This window comes from Lycorma delicatula, chromosome 6 (assembly GCF_047948215.1).
Source record: "Lycorma delicatula isolate Av1 chromosome 6, ASM4794821v1, whole genome shotgun sequence".
NCBI lineage: Eukaryota > Metazoa > Arthropoda > Insecta > Hemiptera > Fulgoridae > Lycorma > Lycorma delicatula.
The window spans coordinates 100,516,288-100,536,063 of NC_134460.1; the positions used below are offsets into that span (position 1 = coordinate 100,516,288).

General features: G+C 32.3%; 1 protein-coding gene across 1 annotated transcript in view; it reads right to left on the reverse strand.

Moving 5' to 3' along the window:
* The window catches only part of LOC142326079 (dnaJ homolog subfamily C member 10-like), a 58,511-nt gene continuing 38,735 nt past the window's right edge, over window positions 1–19,776 (reverse strand). Inside the window, exons 13-14 of the mRNA XM_075368223.1 lie at window positions 15,066–15,351; window positions 1–2,528 (exon numbers count right to left, since the gene is read on the reverse strand). Coding sequence (XP_075224338.1) covers window positions 15,103–15,351 — 249 coding nt within the window. The 3' untranslated portion in view covers window positions 1–2,528; window positions 15,066–15,102. The remainder of the gene's footprint in view (window positions 2,529–15,065; window positions 15,352–19,776) is intronic.

The window sequence follows — 19,776 nt, forward strand, 5'->3', positions numbered from 1 at the left end:
TACAATTTTTTAAACAAATTTCTAAAATAACAGATTTTGATAATGGAAATGTATGGTGTCTTACCTTTTTTGATATCAGTATGATTTTGTTAAAAACAGTTTTATTTATATTACAGAAATTTTTGTTTTTTGAGTAGAAAAAATGATATCTGGGAGACTCTTACCGCACGGTTTACAAATCCATTGTAATTTTTTTGGATATCACTGTGTTTTGTAATTCTTTTATTTTTTTTATGAATTACTGATTCTAATGGATTTATTATTACAATTTATTGCCTTTCTAGAACAAACAAATATTATATATTTTGTGAATTTTACGGCCAATTTTTTTTGTTGATAGTAATATCATTCACTTCATACCATATTTTTCCGTTTTTAATAAAACTAGTAGTATAATAACCTTCATGAATTGAAGATCTGTGATGTAATATTGTGCTTATTACTCTAAGTGTAACCCTCGATTTTTATCATATCTCTGGACACACTTTTTATAATATTACTAAATGAACTTTTTTTTTAAATTTCTCCTTCAATTAGTTCAAGTATTTCTAATTCTAATTCTAATAGTACAGTAATGAAAATTATGGCATTTCGTTAGTTTTTTATTATTGCTTAATGTGCAATTAATACAATGAATTCTTTTTAGAATCATACTCATAACTTATCATGCATTTATTTATTTAATTAAAAATTTTAAAACATTAATCTTTTATTTTAAGAATTTAAACTCTTATTCAGTTAATTAAAAATTAAATTTTTCTATTCTGCAAAACAGACTGCAAAGAAATGCTACAAATTGTAGCTGAGGAAAAACGTACATCACATTTTGACAATGAAAACGGAGAATTCTCTATTTGTTGACATGAATATAAGTAGTATGTGAAGTTGTTCTTATGACAAATAAAATACACATTAACTTTGTAATTAATTTTCAATAAATAAGTTAATTTTGCATCATATTCTGCTTAAAACTGTTAAGATTATAAATTACTTCACAGTCACTACATTTAATACATTAAATAAAATTTTTAATAAACTAAATATAATACATCAAACACTTTTATAACCCAGATAAAATTAGATGACTCTCTTTTGTCCCATTATTTTAAATATCTCATAAAGCTAAATTTTTGTATAGATTCACTTGTTTCTTTAATAAAAAAAGTTTGACAAATCATCATCTTAATGATAAAATTTTTATACAAACACATAACCAGTACAACAGTGATCCTTATAAATTTTCTTCCTTATGACACGTCATTTCAGTGCTGGACAGTGAACATTCTAAAAGATACCTTTTTTCATGTTCTATTAGTTACTAATAATCTGATTTATTTTTCTAAAAATAAAAAAAAAATGCAGTGAGATTGCCCAAAAATGAATATTGATATGACAATTAAAATGTACTGATTCTATAATGATTGAACAGAAGCAGATTGTATAAGTCAATAATAATCATAAAATTATATCAATGTTTGTAGAATTCGTTCAGTAATTTGAATTCTAATCTTCAAATACTTTAGTTAATAATAATTTGGCTAAAATATTGTAACATTAAGGAATAATATAATATAGTAAAAATCAGTTTAAAAATCTAATTTACTGCCACTGATGGGGCAGCTAAAGTAACAAACAAAATAAATTATAGATTATGTTTTTCTCTCAGAAAAGTCATTCATGTAGCATATATCTGAACTATTGTTGAAATACTTACATATATACATCTAGTCATAATATTCATAGATATACTTGTACTTAAAGATGTTGCATTTATATTGAGGGATTACAGTACCCTGTCAAAATAGCCCAAGACTAAATGTACAACCCAGATAAGTACTGGTAGGGGTTGGAACGATAACTAGAAATAAAAAAAAAAAAATTACCTGATACTAACTTATAAGGAAAATAGATATGAGAAACTCTCATAAAAAAAGGAAGTTGAAATTTACACCTAACCTACACTCACTAACCTTAACTAATTAACAATAAAAAAACAAATTTTTCCGGGCTGTTTTTGAATAGGCTATTTTGGTCTTGGGCTATTTTAGTATAGGTTATTTTGTTGGGGCTGTTTTGGCCTTGGGCTATTTTACAATAGGCTACTTTGACAGGTCATAAGGGAATAGGGGTTTCTGACAAGCATATTAGCCATTACATTAAAGTGTTGTTTGGTCATTAGACAGGAAACAGGCCCCAGAAGGCCAACAAGTTGCATTTACCGATTATATCACACAGAGGATTCACTGGCATTCTTAGCAAGGATCTTCATACACAATATCTAACTTGGGGAGATCAAGGATAAGGAAAAGGATGAATGATAAGAAAGGTCAACTTACCTGTAGAGAAATTGCACCATGATAAACTATCCCAACCACATGGATAGGTGAAGGTTGTCATTACACAGAAGATGACCATTTTGACAACAATCCTTAGGAGATTGTGAATATTTAACTCAGAATGAGAGCAACATTACTGGTTATGGATTTTGTAAATGCAAACTTCAATAAAAATAAAGATTGCTTTTCCTCCTAAAATTAAAGAGAGCTAATAGATACAGGTTAAAAAAAATTTCCTCGCTCATCACCATAATTCATTTTTTTCAGTATCCAACTTGACCATAAACCATTCAACAAGGCTTCTTGCTGGAGGTATAATTTTAAGACATCGCAAATTCTTTTCTAAAATATAACGTGGTCTGGGGAGCAATCTGATCTGAACAAATAATTATCATAACAAAAATTCAGCTTTATAAGGAACCCTTTCATAGAAGAGTCTAATTTTATATTTATTAAGGTTGTTAATGAAAAATAAGTTAGAAATAACTTATTTTTATTTAAAAAATAAAAATATTTTTTTTACATTAATAAAATTATAACTTCTTTTTCCTGTTTAGCCTCCGGTAATTACCGTTTAGATAATTCTTCAGAGGATGAATGAGGATGATGTGTATGAGTGTAAATGAAGTGTTAGTCTTGTACATTCTCAGTTCGACCATTCCTGAGATGTGTGGTTAATTGAAACCCAACCACCAAAGAACACCGGTATCCACGATCTAGTATTCAAATCCATGTAAAAATATCTGGCTTTACTAGGACTTGAACGCTGTAACTTTCGACTTCCAAATCAGCTGATTTGGGAAGACGCGTTAACCACTAGACCAACCCGGTGGGTTAATAAAATTATAACTACTAATAAATTAGTTTACAATGTACATTAATCAGTATAAAATAAATTATACAGTACACAGACAGAACTATTTAATTAAAAATGTTTACATAAATTTAAAATACTGTTTATTAATTGATAAGAATAAGAAATTATGGTACTTGTTTGTTATCACACTGTCACATTTTTTACTCTTTTGATGCAACTTCTTTGTCAAAAAACAATGTGTTAAACATATTATTACAATGTATTAAACAAAAAATATGTCTGTTAGCGAGAGTGGGTTATTTGTTTGCTTAGATTATGTTAAAATAATCTAAACTGTTTTGTAATATTTTATTTTTCATTAAAAAACATAGGTTTTCCAACTTAAATAAACATTATTATTCATTTTCTCAAGAAATCTTAAGTAGTTGCATAAAAAAAATGTGGTGGTGTGATAACAAAATAGTATATATTATTATTATTATTATTATGCTTTTACGGCCAACATGGGACCACTTAAGTCAATTTTAGTTGGATCTTTTCTGAGAAAAGCGTGCTATTTTACTCTTCCGAGCTGCCCAGTATTTCTTCATCCGTTCAGATCTTGCTTTCTTTTCTTCATCTGTAAACACCCTCTTCGTTGTATTTTGTCGTTTGTCTGTCTTTTGTTTAAATCTAAATCACCTCTCTGGATCACATCCAGAGTTGTAACTCGGGAATTTATTCCCACCCAAGGCTGACTTGCCTTTGAAAGTCAAAATAATATATATACATATATATATATATATATATAAAGTTCACAGGCGTATTTCTCTCATTAAAATAATGAAAAATGTTAATATAAACATAGATCTAAAAATGCTTTATTAGTGAGTTACAGCTAGTGAAACAATTTGCCCCAATTCTGCTTCTCTGCTGAAATGAAGCCCTACTGAAATTCTAGGAAGTTAAATTAAGGGGTGAATTTTGAGATTTCTTATGGTTTTTGACCTGAAAAAATTAAAAAAAAAAAAACAGGCCCCAGGACTGTATTACCATTATTTTGTACAATATAGTGTAATAAACAAAAAAATTAAGTTGAAATACAGTTTTTTAAGCTTTAGTGTAAAATAACTTTGTTAAATGTCAAAAAAAATTAACAATTTTTGGTTAAATTGATGAAGAATTTAATTCTGTGAAAATTGATGTAAATAAGTCAATTAAAAAAAAAAAAGAATAGTGTAAGGAAATAATGTATTCTTTAACACAGAACAATATGTATGTACTAGTATGGAAAATACTGAATTATAATTTACATTACAATCTACTATTGAGCAAAATTGCAAAAACAAACTAACCAAATAAAATATCATAAGTTATTCTTATATTAAATCAATGATTCAAAATGTTCGTCATTAACCTGAAAACATATTTCAGCATGAGTTATTGATTAGATAGCATTTCCTGGCATTCTTGGGTTGTTTTTGATTTCTTCAATGGATTTCTTCAATTCTTTGTAAAAGTTCATTTGAATTTTCTGATTTTTGTGCATATACTAATGCTTTAATATATCCCCATAAAAAGAACTTGCAGGAGATTCATATCAGGTGATCTAGCTGGCCATAACTGAGATCCACCTCTACCAATCCAGCGGTTAGGAAATTGTTATTCAATTACTGAACAATAGGACTATCAAAATGGGCTGGAATGCCATTGTGTTTGAAATACATATCAGTTCTTGTACTAAGTGGAACATCCTCTTGTACTGATACCTCATTTTAAAGAAAGTTAAGGTAACCGTGTTCTGTGAGTCTACTGTTGAAAACACACTAGACATTTAATGAAAAATTATGCTGGGGAAATTAGTTTCAATGGTTTCATGAGAACTGTCATGTTTCCAAAAATCTTTGTTTCATGTATTGTTTATCCCGTCTCACGTAAATGTCACTTCATCAATAAATAATAATAGCGATGGAAGCAAGTTATTTTGTAATAATCATTGACAATAATTCAGTTGCAGATTGTAATCACCTTCTTCAAGATATTGAACTGGTTGAAGATGATATGGATAGATACCTTCATTATGTAATGTCTGCTATATACATTGCATGACATCACCAAATGTGCAGATAATCTAAGAGTACTAGTTGTTGGACTTTGCTATCATGTGTATTTGTTTCCTGTTCAGATGTTACATTAAATGTTCTACTTTCTCTTAGGTGCCAGTGAATATCTGCAAATACTTGCCAGTTAGGAATGTTTCGTTTGAGAAATCTGCAACAATATTATTCAATGGCTTGTGCAGCATTGGCATTACAAAAACCATAGATTAAATGAATGATTGTAAACTTATATGGGATTTCTCTTTTACAGAACAAATCACTTACTAATTATTATAAGCTTTTAAAAATCAGTGAAAATGGACTACTTAAATACACATACATCACAAATTAAATAAAATTTTATACTGAAAATTAACTTCTCAGTAACAAACACAGCACACTGAAGCACGAATCTGAATCGTAACAAAACAATGTTTCAAAATTCTATTTGTAGAAATTTGCTCTCTGGAAGATCAAAACTGACTATTAATATGAGGTCTGTAAATAAAGTAGAGACTAGATTTTTGGCAGCCAAAGTGGCAACACTGTAAAGTTACTAGTACACATATGGTTATATGAACAGCTGATTAATATTAAGTATTAATATTTTTAGTCTATTATTGACACGTGAGATGTAATAAACCTTTCATGAAATTAGTTTTTATTGTGTGTTACAAAAATGAGTGATACTAATCACGAGCAACTTTGTGCAATCAAGTTTTATATTAAACTCTATGAGAATGCTACTTCAACTTTTTCAAAATTGAAAAGGGGATATGGAGATGACGCTCTGTCATGAGCCCAAGTTTTTAAATGGTTTAAAGCATTTTCAGATGGCTGGGAATTGGTTGCAGACAATTCATGCTCTGGAAGACAGTTAACGTCAAAAAGTGACAACAATATTGAGTGAATCAGAGACTTGATATGGTACGACTGGTGATTAACTGTTAGAATAATTGCAGAACAATAGATTTGGAACCATACCACAGGCTGACTGGAGAAAAGAGGAACATTCCTGTAGTTCCTCAACCATTTTATTTACCTAACTTTGAGTCCCTGTGACTCTCTCCTGCTCAAGACTTTTAAAAAATGCCTCAAAGAACAAAATTTTGGAAAGTATAAAACATTAAAAAAATGTAACAGACCATCTGAAGGATATTCCGGTTTGTGAGTTCCAACACTGCTATGAAGAGTGGGAAAATCATTTGTAGCATTGCATTGCTTCCCAAGGGAACTGTTTTGAAGGTGATGGAATCCATGTATATATGGATTGTAAATAAAAAGTTTTTCTGAACCAGTCTCACTACCTTATTTACAGACCTCGTATTGTACATTACAGCACCAGCAGTGGAAAATTAATTTAGTGGATTAATTAATTAATAAGAAATAACATGATATTGCAGGCAGACAATTACATATTAGAGTAATTTTTCTGTTATTGTTTCACATGAAAGTACAGCTAAATTGCTGTTGTGGGATGTTGGTAGATAATTTACATCAATCAATTTTCTCAGAATTAAATTCTCTATCAATTTAATCAATAAGTTTTATTTGTTTATTTATAACGTAACAAAGTCATTTTAACAAAGCTAAAAATGTATTTTTCAACTAAATTTTTTTGTTTATTACACTCTTTCATAAAAAAATAATGGTGGTACAGCTGTGGGACCAATTTTTAAAACTTTTTCGGATCAAAAACCATAGGAAATCACTAAATTTGCCATCAATTTACCTTTCCAGAATTTAGTAAAGCTTCATTTAAGCAGAGGAGAAAAAAATTGTGGCGAAATCTTTCACTAGCTGTAACTCGCTAATGAGCATTTTCAGACCCATATTTATAAAAACTTTTTTCATTATTTTCATGAGAGAAATATGCTTACGAAGTTTAGCAAAATCCTTCCGGGACACCTGTATGTATATATATATAAAAATATATATATATATATATGTAGTGTTTCTAAAATGGTGGGTTGGCTTATACTTTTTCGGGATTCTATTTTAAACAAAAAATATCCTTAGAAAAATGGCAATTTTGTGTCTATTTTCATGTCCTTCACTTTACGTTCAAATCGATTAAATATTGTTTTTATTTATTATTAATTCTATTATTGTAAATTAGTATCAAATTAAGTAATAATTTTCTAACAATAAAATTTAACATTAAACAATAATAATAATAACAATGCGATGAAATTAATTTTGATACTAATTTACAATACTAGAATTTACATTAATTCGATTAGTTTTTATTTATTGATAATTCTAGGGAGGACATGAAAACAGACACAACATTACATCAATTTTCTGCCATAACTCGGCTATTTGCTAAAAAATAAAATACTATTTTGTTCAAAATAAAAGGCTTAATTTTTGCAAACATACATTTTGATAAAATTAATATTTATAGAGATATAACAGATTGAAAAATAAACATGCTGCCATTTTGTAATTTGGAATTGTATTTGTCCTGATTTTTTGTTAATTTTAAAACTTTATTATCAAGACAGTTACCAAATATTAATGTGATTCCTCCATCCTAACTTGAGATATACATTTTTATAAAAATAACAAAATGGACAGGGGGAAAACGAAGGAGAAATTGCCATTTTTCCTAAGAATATTGTTATTTTAGTTGTACAAGTAGAATGCGAAAAAGAATGGTCAGTCCACCATCTTAGAAACACTTAAGAATTTCATATCTTTAAAAACAAAAAGATTAATTACTTTAATTATAAAGTAAAGTAATTTTAAAATACTAAATAATTGTAAATTTTCATAATTATTATAACAATTTATTATTTAACACAACAATTTAAACCCAATACTTGTTAATTTGTATTAAATAAATATTTCATAACAAAATTAATAATTTACACTAAAACTAAAAAAAAGATTCAAAATCACATTTCAAAATAAATTTATGCCATCCAGAAAGAATAGGGTGTTTATCAAAAATGTTCCCGTATGATCCAGAATAACAAAGTAAAGTGCATACCTTAAAATATGATTTCCTCAATACTTGGAATGTCTCAAGTATTACAATTATGAAAATTAACATTTGTTAACTTGCAGTTGAAACCATATTAAATAAATCACTTCTCTAGAACATTAAAGTTAAGCAATGCTATACTGAGTTTCACTGTATTTAGTTGGGATTTAGTAGTAGCTAGTGATTTAGTAATCACAGCCCCCAAGAAGAAGATTTATTGGTGGACCGCTGAAGTCAAGGAAGTAAGGGCAGACGTGCAACGGGCACGTCGCCATCTACAGGGCGCTGGATAGAAATGACGTAGAAGAGCTGACCCAACAGCTCCGAGAATCTAGGAAAAAGCCGAGGCGAGAGATTTGGAGAGCGAAGAGTGAGTCGTGGAAGCGTCTCCTTGACCAGCTGCAAGAAGATCCTTGGGGACAAGCGTATAAGCTAGTCACCAAAAAGCTGGGAAGGAGACTGCCAGTCATCCCAGGAGAGGAAATCAATGGAATAGTGGAATCACTCTTCCCCAGACTACCGGCCGTCGAGTGGCAGACGACGCTAATAGGAGAGCCAAGGCGAATCTCGCTTCAGGAGCTGCAGGGAGTAGCGGCAGCGCTCAACCCCAAGAAAAGTCTGGGACGGGATAGAATTCCAGGGGAGGTGGCCAAGATGGTGGTGGGGGGATTCCCGTGGACGGTGCTGGACTGTTTTAACCAGGCCTTCATGCGGGGTGCTTTCCCATCATGCTGGAAGAAGGCACGCTTGGTACTTCTACCCAAGCCGGGGAGGAATCCAGACCAGCCAGGATCTTTCCGTCCAGTGTGCTTACTCAGTACACTGGCCACGATGTATGAACGTGTCGTGGAAAGGCGGCTCTTGGCAGAGGTACAGGAGCAAGGGGGGCTCTCCCCTCGTCAATTAGGATTCCGGAAGGGCATGTCAGCGGTCCATGCAATTCGTGAGGTGATGTACTCTGTCGACACAGCAGCAAATGGTACGCGGCAGACAAGAGCGATTCCGACCTTGATACTGTTGGATGTCCGGAACGCCTTCAACAGCCTGCCATGGGAGGTCATCGGGCAGGCATTGAGGGCGAAAGGAGTCTCTGGACAATTTCAAGCGATCATTAGTAACTACTTAAGTGACAGGGAAGTGTGCACGTTCACGGATACTGGCAAATGGGTGTTTCAGATTCGAGCGGGGGTCTGTGCTGGGCCCTCTCTTGTGGAACATAACATTTGATGGAGTTCTTTGCCAGGCTTATCCGGAGGGGGTTGAAGTCTTTGGATTCGCCGACGACGTGGCCTTACTGATCAAAGGAAGGGATGAGAGGCAGGTGGAGGCCAAGGGAAACATTGCCTTGGCAATAGTGCACCATTGAATGGTGACTCACAGTCTGCAAATAGCACCAGAAAAGTCGGAGGCGCTGGTGCTTGCAGGTCGATGCCAGCTAAGGGAGATGCGCTTCACCATCGATGGTGCAGAGATAAGCCAAGTCTCGAGGGCCAAATACCTTAGGGTCTGAATGGACAAGCGCCGTTCATTCGGACCTCATGTAGAGGAAGCAATAAAGAAGGCAGAACAACAGCTGAGGGCTATCTCGAGGCAGACGGCCTCGAACACAGTAGGGCCGAGAAACGTCGACGAGTCGTAGCTGCAATCGTGACATCAGTCCTATTGTATGCGGGCCCTGCATGGAAAAGGGCAGTAGCAGTTCAGAAGTACAGGAGGAAGCTGGAGGCCACTCATAGGAGGCTGCTTCTGCGGGTGAAATGTGCCTACAGGACGGTCCCTATGACGCTATCTGCGTCATTGCTGGAACGCCGTCAGTAGACCTATTGGTTGAGGAACGATGCTTGCGGTATGAAGGTGTAAACAAAGAGAATGCAAGGGCGCAGATCATGGCCATCTGGCAGCAACGGTGGGAGGCGAGCCAGGTAGGACGGTGGACTATGTGTCTGATTCTGGACGTGAGTGCTTGGGTGGGACGTAAGCATGGTGAAGTTGGATACTGCCTCACTCAACTACTTTCAGGCCATGGGAACTTTGATAGCTTCAAGAGGAGGAGAACGGCGGGTTGCAGGTACTGTGCGACAGCTGACACAGCCGAACACACCTGGTTCGACTGTGTCAGGTGGGAGAACGAGAGACGTCAGATTCCGGTGGCCTTAACACCAGATAACATCGTCAGACACATGCTCCAGAGTGAGATGGAGGGAGGCAGAGAGAGTGGCTCGTCCCATACTAACAGCGAAGAGGCAGGAGGAACCCCCTTGACGTGCACACGGCCCTCGATGTCAAAAGAGGCGTCGAAATGTGTTTTATTTTTATAGTTGTTAATGTACTTTGCTAGGTTAGGAATTTATGATTGTATTATGTGTCTTTGCTCATGTTGTTGTTGGATTATGCTGCCGGATATACAGATGGACATGGAGTGGGGGGATATTGTGTGCACGGTGCTCTACTGCTGACGCCGAGGAAGACATGGCGCAACAAGTAATGAGGGGTCATGGGAATGCGTGGGAGATCGAGGACAGATACAAGTCCATCTTGATGCATGTAGAGGCCAGGGAGGCAGCCTCTATGCCTAGGGTGTTCGGGCCTACTCATGTGCAAGAGTGTGTGGGTCGGAGCTCACCGATGATGGCATGGGGGACCCTCAAGGTGTGCATGGGGGGACGTGTAACTGTGAAGGGCAAATGAAATGTGTGTCTTGATCAGGTACAATAGGGACTGGAAGGGTGCTCTCCTGCGGAGAAAAATTCTGATCACTGGAAAAGGTGATTAGTATGTTTTCGAGGAGGCACGGGAAACCCCGATGGGATGTCCGAGTTCGGATGAGCTAGGGAGGGCAGACTGCGCTGCCATGAAACCCTGAGGCGACTAAGTTAAGCTTTTTAGCGTGGGCTGGTCATCTTGAGGGAGTTAAAAAAAAAAAAAAATAAATAATCACAGTAATGAAAGTATTAAAAACAAGAAGAAGAAATGTATCTGTACATAATCTGAACTTCATGAAGTTCGGGTCTAACTGTATTCTCTTATCAGCCCAGTCTATTAGTATACCCACAGTATTGACAACAATCTTCTTTGAGGAGCAATTTATTAATCTGATGTTGCTGAATGAACAGTAGCAGAAAAAACTATATTGGCTTATAACAGTATAGTTTTTAACTGGTATTTCTTTAATGCCTTTATTTTCTGGATGGTAATACTTTTTAATTAAATTAAAAAAAAAACTTTTAAGATTAAAATTATGAGGAAATTGTGCTTCCTAAGAATCTTTTCAGAAATAATATCTGAATAATTTCAGAAATAATAAAAGACTTTATCACACATAAGTGGAGTTACCAGTGGCATTTTAGTAAATGATTACCTATCCTTAAATGATCATCAAACTCATAACATGCATCTCAAAAATTTTCTTTTTATGTGTGATGTGTAACAAAATACCACAAAGAACTCTAATAATGAAGGAGCATGTACTTAGCTCTGAAAAGAGCTACTGGAAAACAATTTCAACATAATAATTATCACTTTTGTTATGCTGATCAAAAACATTACTACATTAACATTTTTGTATAGTTTATCTGATTATATGAAGTTTGAGGGCGAGTAAAAAATTATCTATACACTTTTATAACATATCTTGAAGGTTGCCATACTGTTTTCTATGCATGCATGCTTAGAGTTGGTACAAATACAATCATGTGTGCAAAATTTTATCCCTATCGCATCACTTGCCTTCTGGCTATTAAATTGTAAATATGTCTGCTACGATAGCAGTTTGCACCAACGAGGAACAATGAGCAGTGATTTGATTTCTCTAGTCGGAGGGTGTGAAAGGGGCTGAAATTCATCATAGACTTTTATCACAGTGATGATAAAAGATTTTATTTGGGACAGTGCTTTATCATTTAAGTGTTTTTTCATGGATCAAAAACTTTAAAAATGGCCAGACGAGTATGACTCACAAAGAGGAAGAAGGATGCTTGTAAACCTCCATCATAGATGATAACATTCAGCAAGCTTGAAAGATGGTTCTGGTGAATAGATGAGTTACCATTGATGAGGTAGCATTTTCTTTTAACATCAGTCATGATCCTGCCCATCAAATCATCCATGACGAGCTCGGCTTACGTAAAGTCTGTGCGCCATGGGTACCAAGATAGCTTACTGCAGATCACAAGCCCAAATATGTTGACATCTGCCAATACTTACACAATTCCTTTAACAAGGAAGGCGATATATTTTTTAGCAGAATAATCACTGATAGTGAAACATGGGTTCATCACTATGAGCCAGAACTGAAATACCAGGATATGGAGTTAGAAAACACCTGGGATCTCGGATGAAGAAAAAATTCAAGATTAAGCCACTGGTGGGAAAGGTTATGTTAACTGTTTTTTGGGATGCAAAAGACCCTATATGGAAGACAAATGAAAAAAAGGGTCTATGAAGAACAGTGCGAGTTACAGTGAAGAGTTGTAAAACGAGCTGAAGCCAGCAAGCTGCAATTCACAACAAATGCTGAGGTCTATTGTCGAACAAAGTGTTGTTGTTGCACGATAATGTCCATCTGCTTATGGCTTGCCACACCATTCAAATCATGAATAAGTTGAATTTTGAGATATTTGAACAATCGTCCCTATGGCCCAGATCTTGCTCCCTCAGAGTTTCATCACTTTAGGCTGCTCCAGGATGCTTTGCAAGGTCGTCAATTTTCCACAGACTTAAGTTGTGCAGGAAGAGGTGCAGAAGTGGCTTCGCAACTGACCGAAAACTTTCTACTTGAAAGGAATATGCAAACTTGGACCACTGGACTAAGTGCATTGTTAAGGGAGGTGACTGAAAAAAATGATGAAAATGTTGAACCTCTACCTTTGTGTAAATAAACTGTAGAAAGAAAAGTGTAAATAATTTTATACTTGCCCTTGTAATAATGTGCTACAGAAATTTCATAATTAATAAATTAATTTTACCCTGCGTGTTACATAAAATCTTGAAACAATTTTATAAATACACATTTGTGCTAAAAATAACAGCCATTAAAAAGCTATTTTCTATTAATCTTCTAAAAATACATCTAAAGTATACATATTCTGAATGCTTTAAATTGCTGTGCTTACAAATGCACACTGAACCCTGATTTTTTTCATACAGAACCACTGATAACATAAAAATATAGAATTAGATCTATACTATCTTACTGATAGTAAGATATATAAAATATAAAAAAAACTCTTTAGATTGTTTTTAAAAATTCTAAATGAAGATTCAGTACAATTACACTTCCTTAATTGGAGTATTTATAGTTTTCTATTAAAAATCCAATCCATTAATCACTGTTCTTGTTGTAAGACCTGTAGTGACTGCATCCATACACTGAGAGAGTAAAGATGTTTTATTCCTAAGAGGAACATAGTTTTATCCCCTTAAGGTTTATTTAATTAGGCAATTGCAGTAAAAAAATTATTTGTCTTTTAAGTACAAAGGAGCAGTTTCTAATAAAATGTTAATATTATGATAAGAAATAAAATAGAGACAAACAAATTCTATTAAATACAAGTAACAATAAAAATTTTTTATGATTGTATTAATCATGAAATTATCAATGATAACTGTCTTGACCCCTCCCACACCAAAAATAACTCACTTAGAAGACATTTTATTTACATTTTCTGATCAGAGGAAATAATTCACCACAGAAAGCCTTTTGTGTGGGAATACAAGACATAAAATTTATAGCTTGTAAAAATGCTTAACAACCTGTCCAAGATTTGAATCCAGAACATTCTGGATGAAAGACAGAGGAGATGCTATTACTCTAAAATGTAGGTTGCCAGAAATAAATATAGATACCAAATTCAAAGTACAGTATGCGTGGTATCAGGAATTTTATAATAGGTCAATTTTATTGGACATCTGTGAAAGAAATGCACTTAGTTTTTTTTAACAAATATTAAAAGGAATTGTAAAACAATTAATGATAATATTCATAATTAAAATTGCAATTAAAAATGTTTAGCTAACGTAAAAAAAATACAAAAATAATTATAAATTACTAATAGGTAAGTGATGTAATTGAAGTAATTGTAATTATATAATTATACAATACAGTTACTTCAAAATCATTTATATTTTGAGATATAGAAGTGTAGTATAGGTCTTCAGATAGCCGTGAAATACAGTCTACTAGAGGTTATCATATACTTTAATATGTGATTTTTTTAATACTACTTCTAGAAATAATTCATGATGAATAATCCATGAAAGAGCTCCTTCTTGAATGTTTAGACTGATTTTTAACAAAGTGTTCCAACACCTTTCTTTTCCAATATTCTCATTTTCTTGCTAGTTGAAGGTTAGTCTAATTTGCTAGTTTAATTTAATAGTATTTTTATTTATTGTTTATGGAAGATGCTTAAATAAAATAATCATGTCAATCACAGTTTGATGATCAATAATTTTCTACATAAAATCCAAATCAACTAAATTAGAACTTCAAATCAAATTTAATTTTTATACTTAAAATTTTAAATTAAAGTTTCTGGAATATTTTAAGAAAGACAGAACTTTTAAATCAATAAATAAAAACTTACTTAGAAATCAGTGACAATAATTTAAAAAAATTTCCTAACACACTGATGAAATGAAAAAAAAACGAATGGAATCACACATAGAGTAAAGATATACTAGAAGTACAGTAAAAAATGAATGCTATAAGCTCTCTAAAAAACATAAAAGAATTATTATTAACCTATACTACGTTTGGTTTTAACTATAAATAAATGTAATTTGAGAGAAAATTCAGCAAAAAAAAAAAAAAATCTACACTTAAAACATTCTATATCACACCTTACCTAAGTAGATAATTATTATAAAATCACAGACTATGATTTACAGTTCATCATGCTTATTGTGCAATCTATTATGACTACTATCTGATGCCGTTCTTCGGGATAATACATCATTGATAAATTCAACTATATTATTTAATGTATGACTAGGAAGTTCTTGTCCTTGACGTGTCGAGCCATGTGATGTATAAAACATAAGAGTTGGATATGCTCTAATTCCAGCTTGATGACATAAATTATAATGTACCTGACAATTTACTTTACCACTTCTTATGCTATCTTTCATTTTCTAAAACAAAATAAAAACAAATAAATGCATTCATGAAAAATACAATATATCGATATTTGGTTCCTAATTACTCTATTTAGTAAAATAAGGGAAAGATTGTAAATAAAGCACAACATAGCAATACTATAGAGTTGATGATGTAATCTCAGTGAATGGTTGCAGTTCAGGATTTGAGAAATCAGCATATGCATTTGTTACTCCCTACTGTACCCGATTTTAAATCAACTATTGTTAGAAATTACATCTACTAGTACCTCGAGCATTGTGACTGTTGAAGATTTGAAACTGACAGCTGAAAGAAATTCACAGTGCTTTGTGCAAAGTAAGTTGTGAACAAACAATAGACCACAGTTCTATCTACTATTTTCATGAAGATGCCTGTATTCTTGAAGGATATATTATGACTCAAAACCAAGATGACTGAAAACTTAAACCGAGCAGAGTAAAAAACCTATTTCCACATGAAGTAAGTGCAGCACAGTAATTTATTATTAAAAAATTGTGCAGAAAAATGTAAAAAAGCTGATCTGATAAGCTCATAGATGGAGCATTCACTTTTTATGAACAATGCATGCCTTTACTTTGGGATGGTTAACTGATCTGCCAAGAAAGAATGGGTAAGAATTTAAACGAATCTGCTCAAACATGTATGCTTTTCTTCCCTGGTAGAGCTTACTGAGGTAGTTACCTACCACATGTGAGAACTCTTCTGAAACATTGGCAAGTGGTTATTGAGAAGAAGCAAGTGAACTATATGGAAAAATTAAAAAATAAAATAAACATTTGGTAAAGAAGAAAAAAAAAATTAGTTGGCATAATTTATGAAACATTGCTTATACATGAGAATGTTATAAATTTCTATAAACCAATTTCACAAATTCAGTCACAATAAATTTTTCAATGACTTTTATACAAAGTGAAATATAAAGTATATGCTTAACTGAATACTAAAAATTAAATGTTACAGTTTATCATGATCTCATTTTCTCACTATCACACATAAAACAAAATTATTTAGTTGGGTATCTCATCATAATATACTGTAATCACTGTAATTTCTGGTTCCTAATACTGTAATATACTGTAATGTACAAAGAGCAATAATTCAGAAAAGTTATAGTTTTATGTGGATTAAATATGGCACAAACAGCAGACTAACAAAAAGAAGTTAGTTAGGAAGTGTTTTGAATCAATAAATTTTCTCATAATTTCATTCTGTTCTTTTTTAATACCAGGTGATCATTTGAAAAGTTACCATATTTATTATTCAACAGCTATCAGTCCAATCATATTTTTGTTTACAGGCATGTATACCATTCCTAGGGGGAACCTTCTTAACATTTTTTCAAAGGGATGTAATCCACCCTTTCTGCTACACCTACTGCAACTCAAAAAGCTTAATGGCAATGGTAATATTTAACATTGACAACCTGAAAAAAAAAATGAATTTTGGTGAAAAGAAAATTAAAATCCGCCCACCCCTTCGCTAGGTAGGTGCAAAAAAACATGGGGGTAGTACTTTTTTTAAATTTCAGTCCAACAAAAATAACTATAAAATTACATGATATTACTTTTTAAACCATTTGAAATAATCATAATCTGCGGATTACAATTGTGAAAATTATCTTTTAAATTAGCAACAAATAATTTCGCCCTTAAATGCTTTCTAGATTTTCAAGGGTTGAAAACTATTTTTTTTTTTAAATGAGGTGATGTAGCTTGTGACACCTCATTAGAAGGTCCTTTGAATGACAAGTAATTTGGTACAAATAAAATAATAATTGGTTCACTGATATTGAAGTTAAGATTAAAAATGTGTTTTTTTTAGGTTATGTTGGGCTACAGTATTACTGACCCAAAGCATTGGATCTAAAATAATCTGTTCTTGTTCAAGATACGGGTTCTAGGTTTCTCTAGCATTGAAAAAATGTACCAGTAAACACAGCATTATAACATCAGTGAAACGTATGAAAAACTGACCAGGATTTAATGAACTGCATCCAAATAAAAATGTTTCACACTTACATTGTAAAATCTGTAAAAATATTTCAAGAAATGGGATCTGTCATGAATAAAAAACGTGCAGGGCAAAAGTTTTTAAATGAATTAACTTTGGTTGAAATCTTGGGAAATGTAGTAGCAAATCCTCAGAGCTCAATTCGTAAAATATCCTGTGAAACTGGGGTTTCTTATGCCTCTGTTTTAACTTTGTTAAAATTGAATAAATTTTTCTGTATAAAATTCAACGGAATGAGGATGATACTGACAAAAGGATTGAATTCTGTGAAGAAATGATTCAATTAATAGATGCCAATCCAATGTTTATGAAAAATATTTGTTTTTCTGATGAATTCACCTTCTTTCTAAATGACTGTTAATAAACATAACTGCCGATATTGGGATGATGTAAATACTCATGTTTTCAATGCTGGAATTATACAGTATTTTGAAAAAATAAATGTGTGGGCAGGGATTTACAGTAATAACATATTCGGTTCAATATTTATAGATGGGAATTTGACAGAGGTGAAAAGTATTTACAGTTGCTGGGTAAAGTTATTCACCCACTAATAGTCCATGCCTTAGAAAATCAGTTAGATGACAATGGAAACATGTTATTTAACAAATTCATGCTTCACCTTCAGCAAGATGAAGCACCTGCTCGCTGTTCACTTCCAGTTCGACAATGGTTGGACCGAATGTTTCATGGGCATTGCATAGGTAGAAGAGAAACAGCTGAGTGACCGGCAAGATCTCCTGATCTTACACCACTGGACCTTTTTTAGTGGTTTCATTTAAAATCAATAATTTATAAAGAAATTTCTGCTAACATACAAGAGTAGAAAAATAAAATTGTAAGAGCATGCAAGGAAGTAAAAGATATAAACATGTAAGGATGTAAGAGACTTTAATGAAAGTAAAACGTGAATTTCAGCAAAGACTTTATTATTTTTTTACAGGAAAATGGGAATCATTTTGAACAAATAATTTAAAAATTGATATTTTTATTTCATTGAAGTAAAAATACTGTTTCATCTATTATTTCTTAAGGACTCTTATTGTTAAAAACCTTCACAAAAAAAGACCAAAAGAATGATTTAAGTTATATTTTTTGATTAACAACTATCCATTTATGAATTAGTTTTTATTTAATCATTAAGTTTATCTCGTAATCAATTTTTCAACATATTACCAGCAAAGTAGGTAACTTATTATTGGTTTTTCGTTTGTTTAACTGATGTTATAATGCTGTGTTTACTGGATGTTTTTTCAATGTTGGGGAAACCTAAAACCCATATTTTTAACATGAATGGACAATTTCAGACCTAATGCTTTGGGTCAGTAACACTATGTCCCAATGTAACCTAAAAAAAACACATTTTTAATCCTAACTTCAATACCAGTGAACCAACTTTTATTATATTTGTACCAAATTAATTGTTATTCAAAGGGCTTTCCAAGGAGGTATCACAAGCTACATCATCTCATTTAAAAAAAAAAAAGGTTTTAAACCATTGAAAATTTAGAAAACATTTTAGGCAAATTTTTTGGTTGGTAATTTAAAAAATAATTTTTACTATTTTAATCCACAGATTATGATTATTTCAAATGATTTAAGAAGTAATATCATGTAATTTTATAGTTATTTTTGTTGGACTGAAATTTAAAAAAAGTACTACTCCAAATGGATTTTTGCACCTACAGAGTGAAGAGGCGGGTTGATTTTAATTTTCTTTTCACCAAAATTCATTAGTTTTTTCAGGTTGTCAATTAATGTAATTAAATGTTACCATTGCCATTTAATATTTTTGAGTTGGAGTAGGTGTAGTAGAGAGGGTGGGTTCCACACCTTTGAAATTAATTTTAAAAGGGTTCCCCCTGAGAATGGTATACATCCCTATAAACAGAAATACGATGGGACTGATAGCTATTGAATAATAAATGTGGTAATTTTTTAAATGATACCTGGTACATTAAAATAAAATAAATATAAAATATATTGCCTGAAGATGGAAAAAAATATTCATTATTCAGGAAATTAAGGCAATACTAAGAACAACATGATTTATAATTATTTCTAAAGATCCAGACAATTTGGGCAGTAATACAATAACTTCCAAATTGTAAAAAAATATTATAAATATGAAATTTTATTTAGAAACACATTAAGAAATTTTTATTTCTTACTGCATTATATTCAACAGATCAATTTATTAAATTTGCGGTATGATTTCCTAATAATAGAACAGAAGAAAAAACTAGTCTGTAAAAACTATCATACAAAATTAAAGGACATGTTGATCATTTATAGAAAGTACGATAAATGTAGACGGATCCAATTCTAGCATGCTAATCCCTTCCATCTCCTTTGATGTACTCCTTTAGGGTTTTACAGCACAATTGGTACATTGTTGTTACATATTA